We start from the raw sequence: 23,727 nt of genomic DNA, 5'->3' as shown, positions 1-23,727 counted from the left end.
CTGCATTTCCCTCCTCCCCTCAATTCTGTGAAAGTAATTTCAGAAACTGTTTTTCTGAGACTCATGCAAGTATATATCACGAGACAAAATATCTTCTCTTTAGGATAAAAAAAAAGTAGAATATGTACTTTTAGGAATACTTCAACTTTGTAAGACACCTCATCCTTTTCTAAGGCAAACATTGGGGTGGTGGTGTTCCCCCCACATCTTTCATGAGTTATGTTGAATGTACAACAACAAAAATATTAATATATTAATATTAAAAGTGCTGTTGTATCTTTGCGTGGTTAATTTTAGTATGAGCGAGCCTGTTTCAATGAGATGGCTTCTCCCTTTCTTCAGGTGAGGTGTGCAGTGGACACAAGTAGGTATTTGAAGGGAACTTGGAATGCTTGGTAGCTTAATTTGGGGTAGGCGGATGGTATTTCAGTGTCCGCTTCAGTAAGCGTGGTATCTTTTGCATGCTCAACAGAAGGACTTAGTGGCAGTTTAATGAGAAAAGGGATGTTGAGTAGTTCTCTTCAGAAGTAAACTGGTGTTTCTCACTCTGATCTGGATTGTTTTCCTGTGTCAGCCACTTAGACAACAGCATTAGGAAGCCTTATGGGAAAGGATTATTTGAAGCAGCTGTGCTAAAGTGAACTCGTGCTCTAGGCAAAAGGCATTCAGCATCGAAGGTGCCACTGCTCCTGTAAGGAGGCGTTTGCTGTGGTTAGAGTGGGGGCCCGATGGGATCGTAGAGGCGCAGCCATCTGCTCCTGCTTGGAGCTTGGAGCGGGGCTAACAGTTCATGAACCTGCAGGGCGAACAGACAGAGAGGGGTGGCCTCGAGGGAAGCCTGTGCCCTTTCTTCCTTTTTTTTTTTTTAAATAAGCAAGATCCCAGATGTTTAAGCCCCTTCCATACACAAAGTTAGAAGAGAAGGTAGTCTTTTGAATTCTCTTTAAAAAATTCTCTGTGTTTGCTCGCCACGTTTTTCTCCACCAGTTTTTTCCATTAGACACTATCAGATTTCATGTCAAGTAAAATAAAATGCCTGCATTGTTATCCTGTCCTGTTCAGACAAGAAACTGGGTATACAAATGCCAAGGATAGTGATAACCCATCTTCAAAAAGTTTACTGTGTCTGGCAGTGATCAAAGGCACCCTTCTGCATTCTGTAAAGTCTTGACATGCAGTGTTCTCTTCATTTGCAGAGCAAGAAATGGTAATTTCATTTGTAAAGAAAGAATTTCTGGAAATACATTGATACAAAAGTGTACAACACGTGCTTGCTAGGCCAAGATCACTTACCTACCTTTGCTTTAAAAGCAGAAAAATAAAATTATCCTCAGCTGGATAACTTAATAGCAGTGTTGTATCTGTATGGAACTTAACAGGCATAGTGGCTATGACTTACTGACGAGTTCATGTGGAAGTGATCTGAGCAAAAATATGTTGTTGTTTAAATGCTACAAACTACCTCAGTGTTTTTAAGCTGAGCCCTACAAACTGTTTATATATGAATCTGTCATAAATGAAAATGACCTAGTGGTTATTTTGTGCTTATTTCAGTATTTGAAATCTTGACATTTTACTGTTAGCTGGTCAAGGTGCAGTGATATTTTACGTGCTGTTAGAATGTTGGTGAGCAGAAGGAAAGTAAGTAGTGGTGCGTGTTTTTACAGGCGTTTGGAAGGTATTATCGATACATCATTATCCTGTCCCTTCAGCTCTGCGTGGTTTGCATCTCAGATTCTGTGCAGCAGAGTACCTGAAAAGGAGGCGGGAGAGAGCTTAAGCCTTAAGTAGTTGCTCAGAATTCTTTCTTGTTTACTGAGGTTGAGATAGGTTGAAGTTAACGTTTCATATCTGTCTAAGATACCTATAAATATTTCTTGGGACTACATATAGTTAGGAAATATATAATTCTCACACAATCAAACACTGAGATCAGCAGAAGGGCTGAGGAATTGATAAACCACTTCTTGGAACTTGATTATACACATCCAAGAATGAAGCTGGTGACATGTTTACAGAAAGATATAATCTGACATTGAAATGGGCTACACTATCATTCACTTTTAAGTATATGTACTACTTATCACTTGTCATGAGTGAAGCATACTGTAAGCTAAAAGAATAGTGATAATAACTGTTCGTTATGGGGCTGAATTCTGCAGAATGTCTAATCAAGTGCGGGTGAATCTGCTTTTCATAATCATGTATAAGGGCTGTTGATGAGAACTATGAGATTTTATGACCGATACCTTCATGCCCTTTACTTGCAAATAATTCAACTTCTTCTGCTTGCCTCTTTATCTGAGAAAGTATACGATCATCAGCATCATTAAATGCTGCTTGTGATTTGGGTATGCGATATTCCTTGGAGAAGGGTGCCAGCTCAGTGGGTGACTGTTTGTACACAGATGTTTGAGAGTAAACCTTTCCAAGTCTGGGCAAGCCAGTGATGGGCCCTAATAAAGCTAGTACATAAATAATAAAGGAGGATGCCGCTTGTTTATTGTGTCAGCAGCTACTAAGTATAACTGTAGTAATCACAGTATTGTTCTGTTTTGGATGTATATTGAAATTTGGGTGTGAAACATGTCCACAACAGAATTTGCCTGTTGAGACAATAGATGCAAAAATTGAAAAAGGAGAACATTAAATAGAAGGCACTGCAAAGTACTTTTTAAGTATCACCTTACTAGTAGCTGATCACACACTGAGATAACACAACTTTAGAAAAAAATAATAGACAACTATTTCATCTTCTGACTTGCCCAAAATAAGTTATGTCATCTTCATCTTTGTGAACCTTCTTGCATTAACTAGTAGCTGTTAAGACAGTATAAAATTCCTAGAATGGGAAGTCTTTAGTTCTAGGTATCTCACTACTCTTTCTAATTCTGTTTACATCACTATGAAACTTTAAAATACCTATTCTGTGTGTAACTCTGCATTTTAAGTTGTTTTACTTGGCAAAGCAGTATGGATATCCATGACCTTTTATTTAGTAACTGATGTTTAAGGATTGTTGAATTCAGCAGAAAGGAGTGGGTGACTAAAAATAAAGCTTGAACATCAGACACTAGTGGAAGTGAATCCTCTTTCTTCACTGGCCATCTGCAAGATATTTGGAGGCAAGTGTTTGTGAAAGTTTGCCCTGGTGTTTTTCCAGTGCTGCTCCATGACCTGTGTGCCTCACCCAGCTGGTGGGTCCCACAGTCAGCAAACCGCTCGGGAATCGTGCTCTGGGGGTGAAAAGAGATGGTAAACAGAAATGAGCTCCAGAATGGCCTCTGATCTCTTGCAGATCTACTGTTCTTCAGTCCTGCAAGAATAGAGATGATTTCCTTAGCTTTGTCATACTGAACTCTACAGAAATTCTGAACTTCTAATCATTGACCAAGTTACCTGGCAGTTTAACAATCTGAAAAGTTGTCTTCAATAAAATAGCTTTATATACTGTGCCCCAGGGATTTTTGAATGAACACAAACCTCAGTTCCTCAAAGGAAGATGAAAAATCACTGCTGAACCATAGTGATCATGGTACAAGTCAGATATGCGTTCCTGCGTTGCATAAAGGGGTGGTAAGGAGCAGATTTCTGTACATTTTATCCAGATACAGGATACTTAATGACAATATTGTTATACTTTGACATAAGCCTTGCTACTAGGTGGAATTTTGCTTGCCTTTACCTCCCTTTTTATTACTTACTTTCTCTTCAGCAGCTGTGTAATTCCTCAGTTTTTCTCCATGACGCTGCCTTTTCAAACCTAGCAGGGAGGGCTTTTGCTCTGGAATGGTGCTCTGACATCTTTTCTGCTAAGAGGGATGTGGCTCAGTGGTGCGTGTTTGGGGTGTTTGTCTTGTGGTTCTGAGCCAGATATCATTTTTTAAGGTGTGAAATGTGGAAAGACTGTTTAGATTGTAGCTGCCAGGATGTTTGAGGGCTTGCAGCAAGCCGGGGCGGGGGGGGAGGTTGGGTGGTTTTGGGGGGGGCAGTTTGAGATCTTGTTGCTAGGGCATTGTTGAGTCATTTTACTGATATATCTGGATCAGTTTATATCCTTCTTGTGCTGTGAAATTTAATTCCTTCTGTCATTTTTCTTCGCATTTTGTTTCCTGGGCAACAACCTGACTTCTGAAGCCAGTGCTCTTCTGCTTTTAATCCCTACACTGTTACTAAAATGATCAATAAATCCATATTGATCCTGAAGTACTGCCATTAAGTTTTAAAGCTGATCGCAAACTAATTAATAGGAATACAAACCTCTGAGTTATTGCTTCAGACCGCAGCTATCCCTACGGCAATTTTGACCTTTCAAAAGCAAGCATATTGCTATTACAAGCTGTGCTAGACCTTTTTTTGGTATTTTGAAAATTGTCCTGAAATGCTAAAGAGTTATTTTGGAAGAAAGTATTTCTCTGAGAGTAGATTATTTTATATTTATCATGAACTGAATGACCAGCTTGTTTAAAACAACACAGACCGATGCTGTCGTGTTCACATCCGTGCCTATCAGTTTTATTTCAATTTGACTGCACTGTTGCCAAGCAACAAGTGCATGACTCCCACATTTGCCTGCCTACTCGCTGCTCCGTTATCAACTAATTTGTATTCCAGAAAAATACAAGGAAACCTAAATTTCAGTCTGCTTTACTGAAAGCAGTCTGATGAAGAAGCCCTCTTGCATCTACCACAGGCAAGGCATCGGTAGAGAGCATAGCCCTAGAATTTGGGAGTGCCATTTTACTTCCATACCCATCTGCGATTTTTTTGTATCCTAGCTTCCCAATCCTGTACACGTATTTGGAAAACCCTACAACCCCATTTCCACTTCCAGGCTTTTATCAGCATGCTTAAGACTTTGAAGTTTGAGTAGCAAGGCATTCAGTATGGGGGCTTGCAATTTGCCCCAAACAACTTGTGGAAAACAGTATTTTTTACAGAGTTGCTGTTCACTGAATAGTCTCATTATGGGTTAAACATTCTCAGAGCATTTAAAGTTGATTCCATGTAGGTTTTTTGCAGGCAATAGAATTTGGCATCTTGTATTGTATTGTTCAGCAAAGACACGTTTAGTATTTCATGTAATTTCCTCAACTGGAGGCATTTTTGTTATAGCACCTCATTTTGTGATCCCTGTCCTACCTTGCAAGCTAAGCTGCTTTAAACTGTGTGGGATGAAACCATAAGAATGAGAGAATTCTAGGAAATACCTAGTTCTGAACATAAGTAGGTTGATACTGTTTTATAGTCAAGTCAGTACTTAGCAAACACATTGGCTGTCCAAAGAGAGCAGCAGGCAGTGACTTCTTTTTTTAGTACTGACCCTAGTTAGTGAAATTTAGCAGTTCATGCCAGATTATTTAAACTGAGGAAAATATATGTGCAAGTAGGCAACTCTTTCAAACTGCTGGTAGCCACTTTATATAATGAGACACCTCTGCTGGCCACTGAAGGTACCATGCACATATTGCTTGTGGTCTGGGTTGTCCAAACTTTGACTTGGATAACTAGTTCTTGTCTACCTAAAATGTATATGAAATGTCAGCCTTTGTTTTGGTTTTGGTTTTTAAGTTTTCTGTCCTATTGAACATGGAGAGTCTTTTTTTTGAGAGGGAGAAAGATAGAGATATGCCTTAGGTGTTTGCAAGTTCTAAAGGGTAGGAAGGGGAAAGGTAGACCCTACGTAACTATTATCTCATCACCTTATTGACAAACAAAATTAGGGACACGGCAGTATCAAAATAACGTGATTTGATTTAACTATGATTTTCCCCCATAAGACATGAAGATTGAGCCAAATGTCTGCTTGAAATGGGTTTGTATAATAAAATATTATCTAATCAGTGATATTACTATGCTTATTTGAAAAGAAGCACTGTCACTAATTCAGTTCAATACAAACGTAACTTTATTTTTACTTAAATGCCAATGAAATAACTGTACAAATTCATTGTGTAACATTTACTGTTAGAAATTAAAACACATTTCTGGTTATAGAAATACTGTTCACAATTGGAAAGTTGTGATTTCTCTGATACCAGTAGTTGTAAATGGTCTACAGCCCTCATTGCCACCTAGGAGAAATAGGTAGAGGACTCCAGTCTCAGTAGTGAGGTTTTCTGGGTTTTGCAGCACCTTCATGCTACAATAACTGGAAATTAAATGGCCTGAAATGAATGGAAAACATTGTATGAAGATTTGTAATATTACGTGAATAATACTTTTCAATGAACTTGTTCTTCAGTTTTCATTTCATGCTGTTTGCAAAACTTCATCTGTAGTATATCAAGTACCTTTGCCACATAATTTAAATTATTTTCCTAGAGTGGACAGAACCATGCGTGCTACTATTTCTACTCACTGATGGTGCAGATGTCAAGGAGAATAGCATTCATGCTCATCCTTATAAAGCAAAGATTTGGGCATGTTCAATGCCATGGACTGAATTAATTTTTTTTTTAAGTCACAAGATTCAAGGATTGTTTCAATGACAGCTTGACAACTAATTGTTTAATTGATTTGTTACATAACTTGAATTAGAAATTGGCTGATACTTAATTTTACTGATCAGAAAGTAGTATTTTGATACAGGCTGATTTGCAGTATTCTTTTAAGCATGATATATTAACATTTCAGATTTTTGGATGTCACTTGAAATAAAGTTAAGAAGTTCCATTTCATTAATTTGTGTAGATAACTCCTTGTTGTTGGAGAGTGTCATGGCATTGAACATCTTGTGTTGTCCTCTATTTTTATCTTTTTTTTATTATTATTTTTTTAATATGGAGAGTGAGAAATAACTTGCCTGCAGTCTCTAAGTCAAGACATAGCAAAAAGAGATATCAGCCCCTACCACTTTTCCCATGCTGAAGTTGGACCCTCTTAGTAGACATCATGGCATTGTCATATTTAATTCCTAAATTCAAAACTGTTGTTCTTCATATTTAAAATATCTTAATACATATGAAGCAAACATAGATATACATGCTAGCAATTTTTCTCAGGAATAACTTCTGATTAGTGAAACAGCTACGTTTAGTTCCTTTATTTTTTCCCTTCCTTTTGCATGTCGTCATAACTTACAGAGAATCTGTGCTGCTATATTACAAGAATTGCTCACTGGCAAGTCAAGCAAGACAATGCAGATATGATACAGGCCTTCTATTTTTTTCCAGTTGTTTAATGACAAAATCATACATAAAATCAGTACTTAAAATTCTGATGTTTTATTCTGTGCAAGTAAAATTAAAAATTTAAATACAAAATAAGCACATTTTTAAAAACAAAACCATAGGTTAGTTTTACTCAATTAAGACATTTTAAAATAAGTAGCAGCTTAGTACCAAGACATTAGTGTGCACTTCTTTGATTAAGAACTGTTATTTTCTTTAGATCAGAGCCAGAACTTTGAATTTCTTGTATTTTGATTCATTGTTTGACCTGGATGTCTTAACTCCAGCTATGTATCACAGGAATAAACTCAATCATTTTCACAAGATACAAGCCCTTAGCCAATAAACATTGCCACTGCATTAAGCATTACAACATAAAACAAATATATCTCACAGATACTTGCTTTGGAGGGGACGTGAGTATTCAAAATACTTGTAGTGGATTCCTCTTTCCTTAAGGTAGCCGTTGTGCTTTGAGGCATTTTGGAGTAGTTTGTTGGCATTCCACTGGTGATACTTAAAGTCATAGGAGTAGTGGATGATCCTGTTGAACGAGTCAGGCTTGAGTTCAGCTCAGTTGAACCTTTGATGTAGATTGTGTGTGTGGCTGCTGCTTCTTGAGAACTGACCTTCCTAGTTGTCAGATCTTCTGGATAGAGCAGTAGTGGTCGGTCTGTGCTCGTAAACAGTACAGTTTGGCTTAAGGTTGCCAAGGTAGAAACTTCCTTAGCTTTAAATTGTTTATGCATTTTTGTCATTTTGGTTGGTTCAGTTGCCACTGGAGAAGTAGCTTTGTCTGCTGCCTTCATTCCTTTAATCATGAGGCTAGAGTCTGTAACGGTGGGAGCCGCTGGAGTTGGCGTGGCATTCAGCCAAAGCACAGATTGATTGGCACAGGGAGCCCCTCTAACGCTGGCAGCTGTTCCCTGCACCCATTTGAGCAAATACGCGATATTTTGTTCATCGCTGCAGGACCAGGGGTTGTTATACAGCGTTACTACTTGCAGCTGAAAGAGCTGGTCGAAAGCTTTGTCAGGAATGTACGTGAACTTGTTGTTGTGCAGGTAGAGGCTTGTAAGGTGTTGTAGTCTCACCAGTGTTCCTGGAAGTATCTGGGACAAGAAGTTATTGGATAGATCCACCGTCTCGATGTTGTAGGGCATATTGGTTGGAACTGTCCAAAGTTTGTTGCTACTGAGATTCAGCAACTTGAGACTGCTCAGTGTGTTGTTGATCAGAACAGCTCTTTCCACCATATTCCTGGAAACATCGAGCACTTTAAGATTCCACTGGTAAGCTGTATCAAGTTTCTGAAGAACTTTAATGTTGTTGTTCATGGCATATAATTCCCATAAGGACTTGGGCAGATGAGCAGGAACGTTCTTGAGCCAGTTATTTGAAATATCAAGGGTCCTCAAATTGGTGAATCTCGTTAGCTGATGATCGAGATCTACGAACTGGTTAAAGGACAAATTTAAATATGTAATGTTGTCTTGAAGTCCATGTGGCAGTATAGTTAAGTTTCTGCCTGAACAGTCCACATTCCTGTCATTTCCTGAGCATGTACAGTTAGAAGGACAGATACCCAAAGCAGTGGGTATGAAAAACAGAAGGACCAGCAGACAGGTAGATGTATTCAGTATCTGGTATTCCATCGTTGCCTGGAAATAAATACACCAAAATGACACCCTTTAAATCCATGTAATATATTTTATTTCTTTATAAGGGTTGTCTTTGCAATGACCACTTGCAGGAGAAATTAAGTAAAAATATCAATAAACCCCTTTGTGGCACGGTCCTTTTTAGAATTGTTCAAGAGAGACTTTACAAAGCATCCCTTCATAGACTGTCATGTTGTCTGGCAGAATGAGACTTGTTTTTTCATCTCCCTTTCCCCCTCAAGCTCAAATGAGGGCTTTCTTCCGAAAATGCAAGTCTCTTCCAAATGTTATACAATGTCTGCTTCTTGTTTTTAGTGATTTCAAGCCTATATTATGTTTGGGATAATGTGTTCTTTTATACAGGATGAAAAAATGGCTGTCAACTGGATCTGCTTTACAAATCTCTGCAGCAATGTAGCAGTCCCCCCCATACATCCATGCTATTTGCTTAAGTAGAATTGGTTAAAATACATCTTAAATTGTTAGGAATTTAGTTTGAAACCCAAATTCCATGTTCATGCTAACATGCACATTATTATTTTTCTTTATTATAGTGTTAATTACATTCTCAAAGCTGGTAACACATGTTTGAAAGCTGAGTTAATGTTAGTAAGAAATCTCTGACACTGCAGCAAATTTCTGGTGCAAGCATCTGTCATCAACTAAGAATTTCGTTCTTTTTTCTGTCTCTAATTTTGTAGTAGGTTTTTGTGATTAAAAACAAAAAACACAAACTTACCGTAATCTCTTCTGCAATATCAGCACGTCATTTCTGTGAAAGATTTAAGCTTAGAGGTCGTCCTGTTCTAGAGAGTAGCTACAGTTGCTGTCTGTGGATTGTGCTTGCCTCTTCAGCTGCATCGTATTGCTGCTAGCTGGGGCTCTGCAACCACCTGATCTGCACTACATTGGAGGACTGCAGAGCTGTCGTTGGTGCTGACTCAAATTTATTGCAAAGCGAGGATATTCAATAAAGTAGTTGGTTTTTATAATTTGAATCAGTTATCTTCTCCATATCTATATTTTATGCTCTGTTAATGCATCAAAACATAACATGTAAGATTGCCTACAGAAACAGTACCAAAGGAAATTTCTGTAGGCTGTTTCAGCTTAAGCTATGATTCCATTTAAATGTTCCTATTTAAAAAGTCATGTTAAGTTGTGTTCTCTTTTACCTTCGATTAACCTCTCCTCCTGTAATAAAGGTTAATGTTAATTTAGGTTTCCTATCTTAAGCTTTTTTAAGCTACGCTGCCAGAATATCTTTTCATAATTTTAAAATGTTCAGTTTCTACTCCTCAGATCAGGCTGTCACTATATTGTCAAGTATAATACAGCTCAGCTTGTAGAATTTTACAGATTTCTATAGGAAATCTTTATCTGAATTTCTCCAGACAATATGGTAAGAGTGGATATAGTTTATAATGCTGTTAATTTTAACATGGTATAATGCAACAAGCCTTAAAAAAAATCTTTGCGTAACTGGAATGCTATTCTTAGGCATACACAATCATACAGCTTATATAAATGGTAAGAAAAAATTGTAAATATCTTTTCCTATGTCCATTGTATGCACAGCAGCCTAGAATTGCATTTGCATTAACTTATTACTTTAATTTTTAGTGGCAATTTAAAGATTTTGAAGTTTATTCTTATAATATGTGCAAACATGTGCTCTGTGCAACATCCACAAATATATTCCCTCCCAAGCAAACTCAAAGCTACAAGCTCTTTGCCATTTTGCAGAGATGTCATAGAAAGTTAGCTTCAGCATCTAGCAGCTTCTTTCTATAAATCTAAACATTCAATACTGGTAAAAAAAAAAAAAAAAATTAATTCACCTCTGAGACCACCCTCCCACATCCCACCAAAAAGTTAGCTTAGCAAAATGCATGGTTTTAGGCAGGACGGTGAGCTCTGCTTCTACTCAGGGCCCGGAAAAGAACACTTAGTCACCTTGAGTTAAAAGGGATCTGTCATCCACGCAACATTAAATTAATTTTTGAAGTTTATATTAATAATATTGAGTGCACTCTGAAAATACTGCCTCAGAGGAAGAAATCGGTGAATGCGCACAACTATTTCTGGTAATAATTTTCCTGGGTGTTCTGCAAACTGTTTCTATTTTATCCATAAAAATCAAAAGTATTGAGGTAAAAGAAAACCTTTTTGTACTTGTTCTCCAAGTGTCTGGAGCCATTTCAGCTTTTTGGTGACCACTATATTGACTGTTTACTCTCACTGTTCTCTGCTGTACTAAACAACAGTGTGAAGTGACTGGAGGTTTTACAGCAGTAAACTTTTCGGCAATATTTGATCTAAAGGAAATCTTATTATTGTTAGTAAAGAACAGCTGATGGCTGTTAGGAGGATTTGGTTCGGATACCTGTAATCCATTGTTGCCAGGTTGTTACCCGGTCATACGCAGAAAATGGGCCTTTGTATGAAGGACGATATGTACGCGTGTTGAGGCATTTAGACTTGGTTCTGAATTCGAAGCTTTGTATCTAAGCAAATACTCAGTTGTGCTTTACGTGACCAAAACATCTTTGAATTAGAAAGCTTTATTAAAATTAACTTGAATTCATTGCATTTGCTTATACAGCCTTGGAGAACAATTTTTAGAAGTACCTCTGCATACCTCTAAAGCTGTACCATTTCTTGAAAGCTCCATGTCTACGTTACATATATGTATTTCCCGACACACAAAGGTATGCATACTCTGTTTTCTGTAGTCTCCAAAATCTGGGCTCACTAGTTACGGATGACTAGTGGGCACAATCTGTATTGCATTTTGAAATCACTTGCTTCAGGCAGAAGCAGGTTGTTCCCTTTTGTGAAAGCTGAAGTGAAGAAACCCTGGGGAAATGCCAGTGCTGTGGTCTCACTGTTCTTGCCTGTGTCAACTTCTCCATTTTTTCAGTTATTTGAAGAATATTTCATTTAAGAAAAATGAGAAATATGCTGGAAATCAATTTTGGCAGTCTACAAAGGGTGTTCTGGCTGTGGCAGCTGGGGCAGTGGTTCCTGAATCTCTTGAATGAGTAACTCAGGTGGTGGGGGCAGTTGTTCCTCTGTTTCTGAGTGAAATTCCTGGTCTTTGCTGGGATCTGAACTGTGCTCCTCTGTTGGTTCCCTGAGCCAGTCAGGCGGCGGCGGCAGATCTGGGGATTCGGGTAAAGCAGCTGGGTGAGGACAGGAGTCGTGGGCACAGCTTGCCGCTTCTGAGGCGGGAGAGGCGTCTGTGTTGGAAACCGAAATACTGGCTCCAGAGCAGTCTGCTACTGGTGGAGGCGACTGGCTGTTTTCATTACTGGTAGTGCAGTTGGATGGTTTCTCTGATGCCATGGGATCATTCTGTAAGTTTGTGTCTTGTTTCAGTTTCCAAGGCAACATAAATAAAACCGATGAACGTTTGGTAGCCTGGTCAGAGTCCATAAAGACGTCTGGTGTGTCTCCATCTGCAAATGGAGAACGACCTGCCCAATTTGAATCAACTAGAACTGGCCTCTTGCAGCATTTCCACAGAAGAATTATAATAATAGCCGTTATCATACTAACCAAAATGATGCCAATTATCAGTGCTGCTATCCAGCTGCCATCACTAGGTTCTGCGTATGCTTTGGGGAGCTGAGGTGGTATCGTAACAGTCAGTGCTCGTCCAGATTTGTGTAAACTAGGTCCAGTTGCTTGCAACTGATATAGAGGAGCTTTGTCTTCTATCAGACTCCTGATACTGGTGTATGCATTTCTTTTATTCATGGAAATGTTTTGAGATATTGCTGTAGAAAGTGATTTCCAGATTTGTCCGTAGAAGAGAAACAGTATTACCTGGTTGCTGGCCATTTTCCTGCAGCCTCTTTACGTCCTCTCCTATAGCAGGGATGAAATAGAACATTTTAACTTGAAAACTGCGTTCGTTGTATAGTTACGCTTTACTGACACCAGACAATTTTATGTTAATACTATAGTAGTGAAAATAATATTAGACTCTATGTTTAAAATTTCATGTCTATTCCCATTTGCATACTCAGCAGGTTTGTCACTGACTTTACAAACAACAGGCAGATGTTCAACATTATCGATCATTCTAATTAAGTGACTTTGAAGAGAACGTCTTGGTTGTTATTACCTTTTTTCACCTTATCAGAAGAAGGCATCAGCAGAGAAGTCCTAAGTGTGTTTCAAAATAACATTTATCAATCATGTAAATCACTGTGGACCTGGAACAAAATATGAAACACTCGCAGCAGTATTGACAAACAGGATTGTCATGAGCAAAGAACATTGTCTTGTTTTGCTGGGCATAAGCCAAGACATAAGTAAAAGGCTCTTTACAGTTCTCTTCAACTTTTATTTCCTGTTCTTGCCTCTCTTCAGCAGTTAAGGGTAGAGCGTAATCGTTTTTTAAAAGTTTCCAAATACTGATGCTGTAACAGAACGGCATTCTAATGTTAAACTGTTTTTATAAATAAATTCCTGCATGTGGAACACTCTTTGTAATGCAGGAGATTGTGTTAATGTTCAGTTGTTGGCATGAAACAGATTTCCCCCACCCTGCACCATTTAGAGTTCATGTCTCCATATGAAACAAATCGTAAAATACATCCACTACATAGCGTTTTTATATCTGAAGCTACTTTGATGCAATTTGAGATAGTTTATTAGTTTCTATAATGCTAGTCATGTAAAGTTGTTCCTGGCAAATGAATACGCATAAATCTGTGGGTTTATAAATATGCAAAATTAAATTTCAGATGCAACAGTGTAAACACCTATGAGTAGTAAATTAATGCTTCTTGAGAACATTACAATCTAAATTCTGTAAGGTTTATAACAGGGAAAAATACAATTTAATACACAGGTACAATTTCATTTTATTCTGCTCCCCTCTTTTCAAAATATAGTCAAATAATACTTACACGTAGAGTTCATGATAGTTCATAGTAACAACATCAAACAACATGTGTTTGAAACCCTAATACTTTTAAGATACAGACATTCAACAAGAGCTTTGAATACACCCTGAAGTCAGGACATGCACAGGGCTGTACACAGTGCAGTTCCATTTCAAACCAAATAATACAAATATTAAGCCTTTCCATCTCGAAGTTGATTCTTACCTGCACATTGATCTTCTATCAAGCAAGCATCGTCTTACTTTTTTTGTTGGAAGCCTTAGGAAGATGGACCGTGTGCTGAAAGTCAAGCAGCTTAAAATGGCTCGTTTCACGTTGAAGCCGGGCTCTGCGGCTGAAGAGGAAGTTTACCAACGCTTGCTGCAGGAAGTGTCAAGAGTAGGCAGATTACGAAGAGCCTTATCTCAGAGTTTGCATGCTTCATGAGCAAACTTTTCAGCTCTGTAGTTTTTATAAAACTCAAAATATTTCAATGTTTGTGGCTTTTGTCAGGTATGTGCCTATTATGTAGAAATTCATTAATACTTGTTCGCCTGTCTCTGTTGAAAATAGTTACAGTTACTTCTGTGTGAGTCAAAAATTACAGAAGTTTGGATTGGATTTGAATCTTACTGATTTAATTTCAGGGGATGGGTTTGGTGTGCTGTCATGATTATTAGTGGAAAAGCAACTTTAGGTTCATTACCATGAGTCATAGAAAGCTATCTGATCACAGGATGCTGGCTTGCTTACCCATCTTCATTAGTTGCATTAAAAGGCAGATAACTACAGATTTCACCCTGCTCCTGGCCCTACTCTCCATGTTACTTTTGTGTCTGGACAACTTTGGTACCTGCTGCCATCATTGATGGGGGGCTGTGCTTTCTGAGCAGCTGTTTTCCCACGCTCTGTCCGTACCATTTAGTGTAACCCAAACTACTTTCTTCTGTCTCCTTGAGCATTTTTTGCCTAGAAAGGCTGCCTGGCAAAAAGAAACCCGCACAAATACGTCCTCGTGACATTTCGCAAGCGTGTTCTGCCAGTGCCAAGTGGCTACTGCCAGATGCTTCTGCAGCTTCTTCATCTCCTCCTGCTTTTCCTGTTGCGCCTCCCTTCTGATTGCACTAGTTCTCTTTTTCAGACTCTCCCTGCTCCTGCAGCAAACACAAATCCTGATCCCGTACTCACATCATAACTCATAGTTTCTTGTCCGATTCCTTCATCTCATCCCCATTCTCTTCAAGGCTCAGTCACCACCTATCTATTGCCACAGTTCCCACCTCATTTCTTTTTTCTTCCTGTTTTTCCTTCCACTGATATGATTGTGGGGTTTTTTTCCTTTTTTGCTTGCTTTTTTCATGACACTGCTGGTTTATCCCTTTAATCTGCTGCCTGCTAAAAACTTACTGTGTTCCTGTATGCAGGCTGGCTAACTCTCTTACAGATTCATTCTCCTGTTTTAGTTCTGTTACCTTCCTAGCTGCGAGCAGTTTTACACCGGGTTAGATTCCAACGTTTGCTATCTCGGATTCTTTTTTTAGTGCTTGCACAGCCTCTGCTGTTGCCTCATGTGCTCATGGTCATTTTGGGGAAGGAGAAGGTAACTGCAATGCAGCATCCCCCAACCCTGCCCTTCAGCTCTCTTTCTGTCACCAATGTGAGATGTTCTCGGTTCATCTCCTCTGAGTACTGGGTTGTCACCGCCGACCTGTCACAGTTTGCCCTTATGCTTCTGGCCTTTCTCCCCGTGTTTTAGAAATGCCTGACATAATCCCCTGTCGTCCCATTCTAATTGTGTGTTGTGTTGTGCCTCCTCCCTTTGAGCTCTGAGGTCTGAATATGTGGGTTATGGCAGATTCATTGGATTTTGCCCTGTAGTTGTGGGTTTTGGTTGGTTTGGTTTTTTTTTTTTTTTCCCCCATCTCCGACGAACTTGCTTTCTCATGACTCCCAGTTCTGGGCCAAGCCTGCAAACTCCTTCCAACTTTATCTTCCTTACTACACAAACCACCTTTGACACAGGTAGTTGCATTTTTTTGCAATTTTGCAGTCTCTTGGCTTGCATGGTACTGTCATCTTGCTTCGCTGCTGCTTCTTCACCTGCCCTTTCAGGTAAGTTTGTGGGTGATGTAGTGGAAGGTGAATTGGGGATTCAGTCTTACGTCCTGATTCTCTCAAGCTCATACAACCATCTCTTGTGTCAAAAATGTTTATTACAGATGCACAGGATGTTTAGAGCTTTGTCGTTACGCAGTTTTAGCACTGGTAACCATGGTGCAACAGATCTTCTTTAACCCAAGAAGTAGCCTGTGAATAGATTCTCATGTTTCCTTAAAATAACAAAGCTCTGCTGTAGGGAGACCAGGCACAGACATCTCCCCAGAAATATGGGAAAATCAGGTCTCTATGAGAATAAAGAAACTAAAAGTTGTGGTTTTGAAGCAATTTTTGGCATGTTCTAACTGGCTGTATTAGGACAAAGTGGCGTGTATTTCTGTGATGCAAGAAATCACAGCTAGTTGTCAGAGAAGACCTTTACTGACCTTCAGCAAATGTTATAGGAATATAATATTCCAAAATGCCTTGTTTAATATTTTTTGTCATATTTTGACTTAGAGAAATAGTATCACATATGTCAAGTTATTTAACCACTGATGTTGCTAGTTTATTGGAGATAACAAATTGAAACAGTTCTCATATTCTAACATATAATACAAACTTCATATATTCATACACAAAGTCGAAACACAATAAATACGATTCAAATCTCAATCTGGTTTAAAAGCAATTAAGCTGGTTAAGAAGTTCTTGATGGAAAAACCTGAAAGGGTATTTTGAGAGGGAGTAGTTCCTGATTCAGTAATTGCATCAACATTGTGACTGAATTACGGTTTTCTTTAAAAAGCAACTTGGCTATACCTGCGTAGCACCTTATGGTATGGTATATTTATTAGACTGACAGTCCTTTCCTTTTTTTTTCCCCGTAATGATCATTGAGAATGGGCAGACTTCTGTTCTTTTGCTTTATCCTGTTCAGCTCCTATCACCACAATTTCTGGTCAAAGGAGTAAAACCAGTCTTGACACTATTTACAGAAAGCTATTTAGTACAATCTTATTCCCTTCCATGAGTTGCTACAGCATTCCCACTGTCACAAAAGGAAAAACTCGTAAGATCTGAATTTAGCTTTCCTGTGTTAAAATTCATGTTGTTTCTTGAAAGCTAAGTTTTTGCCTTGTATTAATGATGTAAAAAAGGCAAAAGATGAGTTTTTACCTGAATATGAATTAAATCTCAACTACAAAATTGGTTAAAATGGGTTTGTGTGACTTTGATGCTTCTTTGTTTTCCTGTTCGTTATCTGTTTCCTTAGTGAGTTTCTCAGGAGTTTCATCTTCCATTTTCCTTTGGATCGCAGCATCTCTCCCTGATATTAAGTCTTGCATTATCAAGTCGGTTCCAGATGTCTCCTTAGGCATCCTCTGCCATGTTCCTGCTGCAGTTGGCCATAAACTGTTAGCCGCCAGAATATCACCATTGCTCCTGGGCCAACGTTTTTGTTTTCTTTGCTTAGTTTTTTTGAGATATGACATTCTGTTTGCTATTATGACTGTCGACAGACATAAGAAGGTGCAGATAAGCACAAGTACTGCTATTATAATGAAGCAAATCAGTATAAGAGACTTACTGTCTTCACACGTTTCTTTTGTCATTGTGCTCTTGGGTTTGCTGGTATTCCTTGGTCCTCCAGTGGCAGAAACAGCACTTCTGGCGGGGGAAGATGTTGAATTTTGGGCCGTTGTTGAAGATAAGGCTTGCAGGGTACTTGTCTGCATTTCAAAAGTAGTCGTTTTGCTGTTGAAAGTGATGCTTAGGGGAGAATTTGTATTGGCTTCTGTTATGTTCTGGCTTCCACTTTGGTTTTGGCTGATATGATTCCAGGTTTCATTTATGACCCTAGGATAATCGGTATGGTTTGCACTTGTTTGCAAACATAAAGAAGAGATTATCACCACAGGGAAGGCGAAGTATGGTTTACTATGTCTCTTTGTCTTCATCTTCCTATTTAGACACCTGCGAAAGTACAAATCATGGTATTAGTTTAGCAAATGCTAGTTCTTAGAGGTTTGAATCAGACTTCTTGGGGAATACTAGGCAGCAGCTTTTTGATGGAAAAAAAATGTAACTTGACCTCATTTTTAGTGGATGTAGGAGGAAGAGTTCAAGTACTTGGAATTCTGAAAGAATAGGTTGTCTCGAACTTCTGACAGTTTGAGGTTTATAGAAAATATATGAAGATTAAAAAAGAAGATGGAGCAAAGAGAGAAAGGAAGGTGTTTCCTACTAACTACTCAGTGATGCGGAGGCAGACTCTGTGGTAGTTCCTCCTCTTTAAAGCTGGCCATATTACAACTTTAGGTTCACCGCTTCTGCTTTTACACAGTGAAAGGAGAAACCCATGTAAAGTTTACAGATCACTGCTTCTTACTTTCCTGTATTCCCCTGAATGTGGGAAATGTAACCATGCTTGTAAAGACTGTCAAGTGAAAAACTTTAATCTAAAATGTTCCTGTAAGTGACAGCAATAGCTCATTTTAATTGTTTATGTTTCTTAGCACAGCTGTCTGGAGTATTTCATAAATGCCCAGGAAAATTTTTGTTCACTAATTTTTCTGCTTTATTGTACAAAAGGCTATTTATCACAAATGTACTTCTCAAATTTTTGTCACAAACATGCTGCAGATTGTGGCATTTTCTTTAAAACGCTTGAGATAATTATGCAAATGATATTGCCATTAGCATGTTCTGTTTCACATTTGTGTAGTATTCAAATTTGTACCTGTTGAATTTGTCTGGAAGGCAGGAAACTGATCTTTAGGTCGGTCTGATACTAAGATAATAACCTCAAAATAATAGTGACAAGTCGGACGAGCAGTGAACCACTTCACTGCTGTTGCTTCATCCAGTTTGCGTGTGTGAGACACATTCAGATTTTAAGGCTTATTAACCAAGCCAATGTCTCTCACCTGTCTCTATTACAGAACAAAATGTTTCCTTGGAATGTTACAGACTACATTTGGTTCAAATATAAATACTATACAGAATAGCCAAAATAACAGTGCTATTTTTATAAATACATTTGGTTTTGAAGCTATTACTTTAAAGGTAACAAAGCATATCTGTATCTTTGTCAGATTAGGTAATATTCCAACAATGTTTACTTTTATCATAGTCAAAAGTTAGCATGCCTACCAAAGAAGTTAATACATTCACTCCCAAAAAGCAGAGGGGTGAACTTGCCTATCTTGCAAAATCCAAACGGCAGCCCTTCGTATTGCTGAAGTCCTCCAGGAGAATGAAAGAAGTGATATGCCTGGTATGTAAGCAGGGAACAAACTATGGGTGTCTCTCCTTAAATGACAAAGGAGCAGCAAAAGATATATGTATCTTTGACTTTGCAGTTCACCCGTAACATGAAATTAGACTCCATTCTGAGACGAATCCTTATTGTTAAGTTTGAACTAGAAACCATGTTAGCAATCAACTACGGCTCAGGTAGAATTTTTATCTTTATATGGTAAAGACTGCCTGGAAGATGCCTTGTAGCAAACTTTAAAAAGGAAAAAAAGCAAAACCAGCAAAGCCTTTTTTTTTTTGGAAACAAAACAACATTTCACATAATGTTTCTGCATGTCATGCAGAACTGAGACATGTTTGCCGGTACAGATATATTCCAACATTTAATGTTACTGTCGGAGACTTGCAACTCTCTTTCTGCCTGCTCCCTCCAAGAATACAATAAGTCCAGTGTTAATTGTAGCATTCTAGACCAGATGTGCTTTTCTTAAAAATAAACAAACTAATGTTGTTAAGGGCTTCACTGAAAATCATGAGAGCAAAGGAACTGATCATTAAAGAGCTGGTTTCATCTTTTTAGTTCAACCCTTTGTGCCTAGGTATTGATAGGGTCTTCTATCAGTACACAATAAGATCTGCAATAGATAGGAACAACAGAGCTAAGTAGCGACTGTCACTGTTAATTCTTTGGAGTCTGATTATGAATAACCTTTAACATTACTAGAAATACAGTTATATTGGCTTCCTTAATTCAGTTGGAGATAATATTTTTACAGATTACTATTTTTTAATTACTTGAACTTCTTTAAAAATACTTTTGCATATAACTTTCTACAAAATCTAAGAAACTTTGAAGTGGAACTTAGGATAGGAGAAGGAAAATGTGTACTTACCTTGACAAGATGCAGTCAAAAGAAAATCGGTGTTTCAGATACTTAGTCCTTTCACAATAAAATTTCTTTGTGCATATATTTGCTCTTAGGTTGCAAACAACCATTAACATAAAGCACGTAGATTTAGACTATGCTGGTATTTTTTAAGCAAATCTGTAACTGAAATTATACGTCGTTTACTCTAAGTGGAGAACTAAAACCACAGAGATGACACACTTCCTTTTTGTAACAACTATACCATGACATGTTAGAGGGGGAAAAACACCGACTTGCCCAAATTAGCTCTCAGAACAACAGGAAGTAACATGGGGGAAGTATCTTCGGTGGAGAAATATTCTACGTTCATGAAATTTATCTTCTCAGTTATCCTACACTCAGGTGGTCTACCTCAAATGTTATCAACAGCAGTGTCCCAATACACTCAAAACTACATACGTGCTGACAGTATGTATTAGCTCTTTCCGTAGCCTGTTGGTTTGCCTGGAAAGAGTTGAGTTAATGTTGGCTTGAAACAGAGATAGGTATTTAAAAGTACTTTAGATGTTCACGACCTACTGTTGAGTTTGATTTTTAATTAATCTAGTAGAATTTTGTCTGCTATGCTATCTTCGGAGACTTGGTTTAGGCAGATGTGCTGCCCAGTCTCATAAAATTCAGAAAATGATTAAACGAGGAAAAAAGGTTCTTAATATTTATATATTACCTGAGTGTTTTTCTGGAAAGAGTTATTTTCTAGACAAATCCTCTGTACTACTCAGAGGGCTGACCATTCTTAGAAATGGTCCACCAAGCGTTAAGAGTGTGCTGCAGTATATAGCAAATGAAATGAGTTTGAGACCTTTTGGAAAAGTTGGTATGTGGAGGCTTAATTAGTCTTAGTTACGACTTCTGAAATAAATGTATTTTTCCAAGTATAAAAGTAGATACAATTTGGATCTCTAGAGATGTTGAAAAGTTAGTTTGAGGGACTTACACTTTACTTTTATTTTTAAAGAAACTCTGAGCTCTTTTCATGTCATCCAGTTCTGATCCAATTGATGTGCTGTTGCTCTCCAGCATGGATTGTATTATTCCGCTTTGTGAATAAACCTCCTGTCTGTCTGGAGGCTCCTGGCTGCGGTAGGTTGCGCGGCACTTCAAAATGAAGTTGAGTTAAATCCCAAGTCAGGCTTCATCATACTGGGCACTAAGCTTGTTTGGAGTGTGAGCCATGACAGAATAGTAACAGATACCTTTAGGCTGTAGCTGCCAGTCCAGTGTCATTGCTTTGGACTGACGGTATTCTTAGAACTATGTGAAAGATCAGTCTGGTTTAGTGTAGTAGTAGTACGTGTAATACACCACTCAAATGTTTGTAACGTGGATCTAAAAAGCAAACCCAACAATGTCTGTCTTGTTTTCTTCCAGATTCAAGACTGGTCAGATCAACGGAGATTTACTGATATACCATGTACTGCTAACTCTGAAGCCATACTATGCAAAGCCATATGAAATTGTAGTGGACCTCACGCATGCTGGCCCCAGTAATCGCTTTAAAACAGACTTTCTTTCTAAATGGTTTGTAGTTTTTCCAGGCTTTGCTTATGAAAATGTCTCAGCAGTTTTTATTTATAACTGTAACTCTTGGGTCAGAGAATACACCAAATACCATGAAAGGCTCTTGACAGGTTTGAAAGGAAGCAAAAGGCTTATTTTCATAGACTCTCCAGGGAAACTGGCAGAGCACATTGAACACGACCAGCAGAAACTCCCAGCGGCTACCTTGGCTTTGGAGGAGGACTTGAAAGTGTTTCACAATGCTCTCAAACTGGCTCATAAAGACACCAAAGTTTCTATTAAAGTAAGTCCTTTCAACGCTCTTCCTAGTGAATTGTTATATTTTCATAAGGTTTTGAATACAGTTTTGCTGTCTCTTAATTCTCCTAGCCTGTCTTGAGGAGAAATCACAACTTATTAGTATGCCTCTTTAGGAAGTATAAAATGTCATGCATTTATCTTTATAAAATCAGAAGTGTCAGACTTTTCTCTCTTTTTATTGTTAACGGTAGGTGCTGAACCATTTTTCTATCCTCTTTCTAAGGTTGGGTCAACAGCTGTGCAGGTGACGTCAGCAGAACGAACAAGAGTCCTGGGACAAACAGTGTTTTTAAATGATATATACTATGCCTCCGAAATTGAGGAAATATGTCTTGTTGATGAGAACCAGTTTACCTTAACCATTGCCAACCAAGGCACACCACTCACCTTCATGCATCAGGAGTGTGAAGCCATCGTTAGGTCCATCATTCATATACGGACACGGTGGGAGCTGTCACAACCAGACTCCATCCCACAGCATACTAAAATTCGTCCTAAGGATGTCCCTGGAACACTACTGAACATAGCGCTGCTCAACCTGGGAAGCTCAGACCCCAGTTTGCGGTACAGATCTTTTAAATTAATATCAACTTTGGTCAAAAATGTGAATTCTTTCCAAGGTTTTCTTAGTGTTAGCAAATCTCTTTTGAATAAAACAATTTTTCTTTCACCACACCTCAATAAAATGTAGTTTTTAATATAAAGAAAGATTGCGTTTTCTATAGGTGAAGAAAGGCATACATACTGTCAGGGTAACTGAAGGCATATAGGAAGCTTAATTTCTCTTTATAAGGAGAAATATATGCAATGTATGTTTATTAGGCACATTTGATTTTCATGGTGTTGAGCTTCTCGTTGAATGGCCTGGGAGCTGTACCTCTTAGAGCAGGCGCTCGGATCTCGGCAGAAGGCACTGCCTCGGACCGGGTTCTGGCGCAGCGGCAGCCCCTGGGGCCCTGGGCGGTCTCTCTCCCAGCAGCTCAGGTGCACCTGGAAATATTTAGAATTTCCTGGAACTGAAAGTCGCTCTGAGAAGTCCAGTACAAAGTCCCTCAAGCATACTTTTTAAGTGGAGAAGTAATTTCTTTCATTTCTCCGAGGCAAATGTTGTTGTCTCTGAATGTTAACTGGTGCAGGGAAAAAGTTCAGGATTTAAATGTAATCTCTTATATAGCAGTATTGATTTGATTTTTAAAATGTCAGTAGTACTACTGTGATGCCTTGGTGTAATGCGTATATTTTAAAATGTACAAGAAAACTACTACAAGTCACGTTGCTTGCTTTGTTACAGGTCTGCTGCCTATAATCTTCTATGTGCCTTAACCTGTACCTTTAATTTAAAGATTGAGGGCCAGTTACTGGAAACTTCAGGTCTGTGTATTCCTGCCAACAACACGCTATTTATTGTATCTATTAGTAAGACTCTTGCAGCTAATGAACCACACCTTACCTTAGAGTTCTTGGAAGAGTGTATTTCTGGATTTAGCAAATCTAGTAAGTAACACTAGTATCCTTAATGCTAACCGTGAATTTGAAAAGATTTAAGTTGGTAGCTATCTAGCTTAGTCAATTAAGCTTCCTCCTGTTACTAAGTCACAGTAAGTTTAAATTGCAAATGCTTCTTAGAGCCGTTTTAGCTGTTCTCAAGATTATCCATTTATACCTGTTTCTTAATAGTCAAGTTGTGTAATACGCTGAAGCCAGGCGGTTTCACAAACTGGAATGGCATCTGTTGGAGCAAAAACATTACTTTTCACACTTGAATGTGCCCTTTCCTTTCTCATGAAGTAGATTTAAAAATAAAAAAGGCAACTGCCTTTTCAACTTTGAAATTAATGGTAAAACAAGTTTTACTAGACATCTCATTTGTTTAGAGGATTAAGTTCAT

At 38.4% G+C, this 23,727-nt stretch overlaps 3 protein-coding genes across 9 annotated transcripts in view; 1 reads left to right on the top strand and 2 right to left on the bottom strand.

Annotated features, from left to right (window-relative positions):
* The window catches only part of NF1 (neurofibromin 1), a 110,419-nt gene that overhangs the window by 60,174 nt on the left and 26,518 nt on the right, over positions 1–23,727 (top strand). For 4 of the 6 annotated variants that reach the window (XM_082328207.1, XM_082328206.1, XM_082328202.1 and 1 more), the window contains 3 exons: positions 21,390–21,822; positions 22,063–22,403; positions 23,131–23,333. In XM_082328207.1, the coding sequence (XP_082184333.1) occupies positions 21,390–21,822; positions 22,063–22,403; positions 23,131–23,333 (977 nt within the window). Of the gene's footprint in view, positions 1–3,298; positions 3,395–14,009; positions 14,245–21,389; positions 21,823–22,062; positions 22,404–23,130; positions 23,334–23,727 lie in introns of those variants that run through there. The other 2 variants (XR_014229922.1, XM_082328208.1) reach the window with 2 other exon arrangements.
* On the bottom strand, positions 5,988–11,803 carry OMG (oligodendrocyte myelin glycoprotein). Of its 2 annotated transcripts, none has more exons than XM_082328211.1 (2): positions 9,573–11,803; positions 5,988–8,833 (listed from the first exon to the last, which is right to left on the bottom strand). In XM_082328211.1, exon 2 carries the CDS (start codon positions 8,825–8,827, stop codon positions 7,508–7,510), a length of 1,320 nt encoding a protein of 439 aa, XP_082184337.1. In that variant the 5' UTR covers positions 8,828–8,833; positions 9,573–11,803; the 3' UTR covers positions 5,988–7,507. The 2 variants fall into 2 exon arrangements, with proteins under 2 accessions (XP_082184337.1, XP_082184338.1); XM_082328212.1 differs by having other exon boundaries at positions 11,220–11,803.
* On the bottom strand, positions 16,529–20,153 carry EVI2A (ecotropic viral integration site 2A). The gene is made up of 2 exons (XM_082328156.1): positions 19,983–20,153; positions 16,529–17,805 (listed from the first exon to the last, which is right to left on the bottom strand). Exons 1-2 carry the CDS (start codon positions 20,090–20,092, stop codon positions 17,019–17,021), a joined length of 897 nt encoding a protein of 298 aa, XP_082184282.1. The 5' UTR covers positions 20,093–20,153; the 3' UTR covers positions 16,529–17,018.

The sequence above is a fragment of the Platalea leucorodia genome (assembly GCF_965183815.1).
Source record: "Platalea leucorodia genome assembly, chromosome: 16".
NCBI lineage: Eukaryota > Metazoa > Chordata > Aves > Pelecaniformes > Threskiornithidae > Platalea > Platalea leucorodia.
Note: the sequence above shows the minus strand (reverse complement) of the source record. Positions and strands in the feature narration are given on the sequence as shown.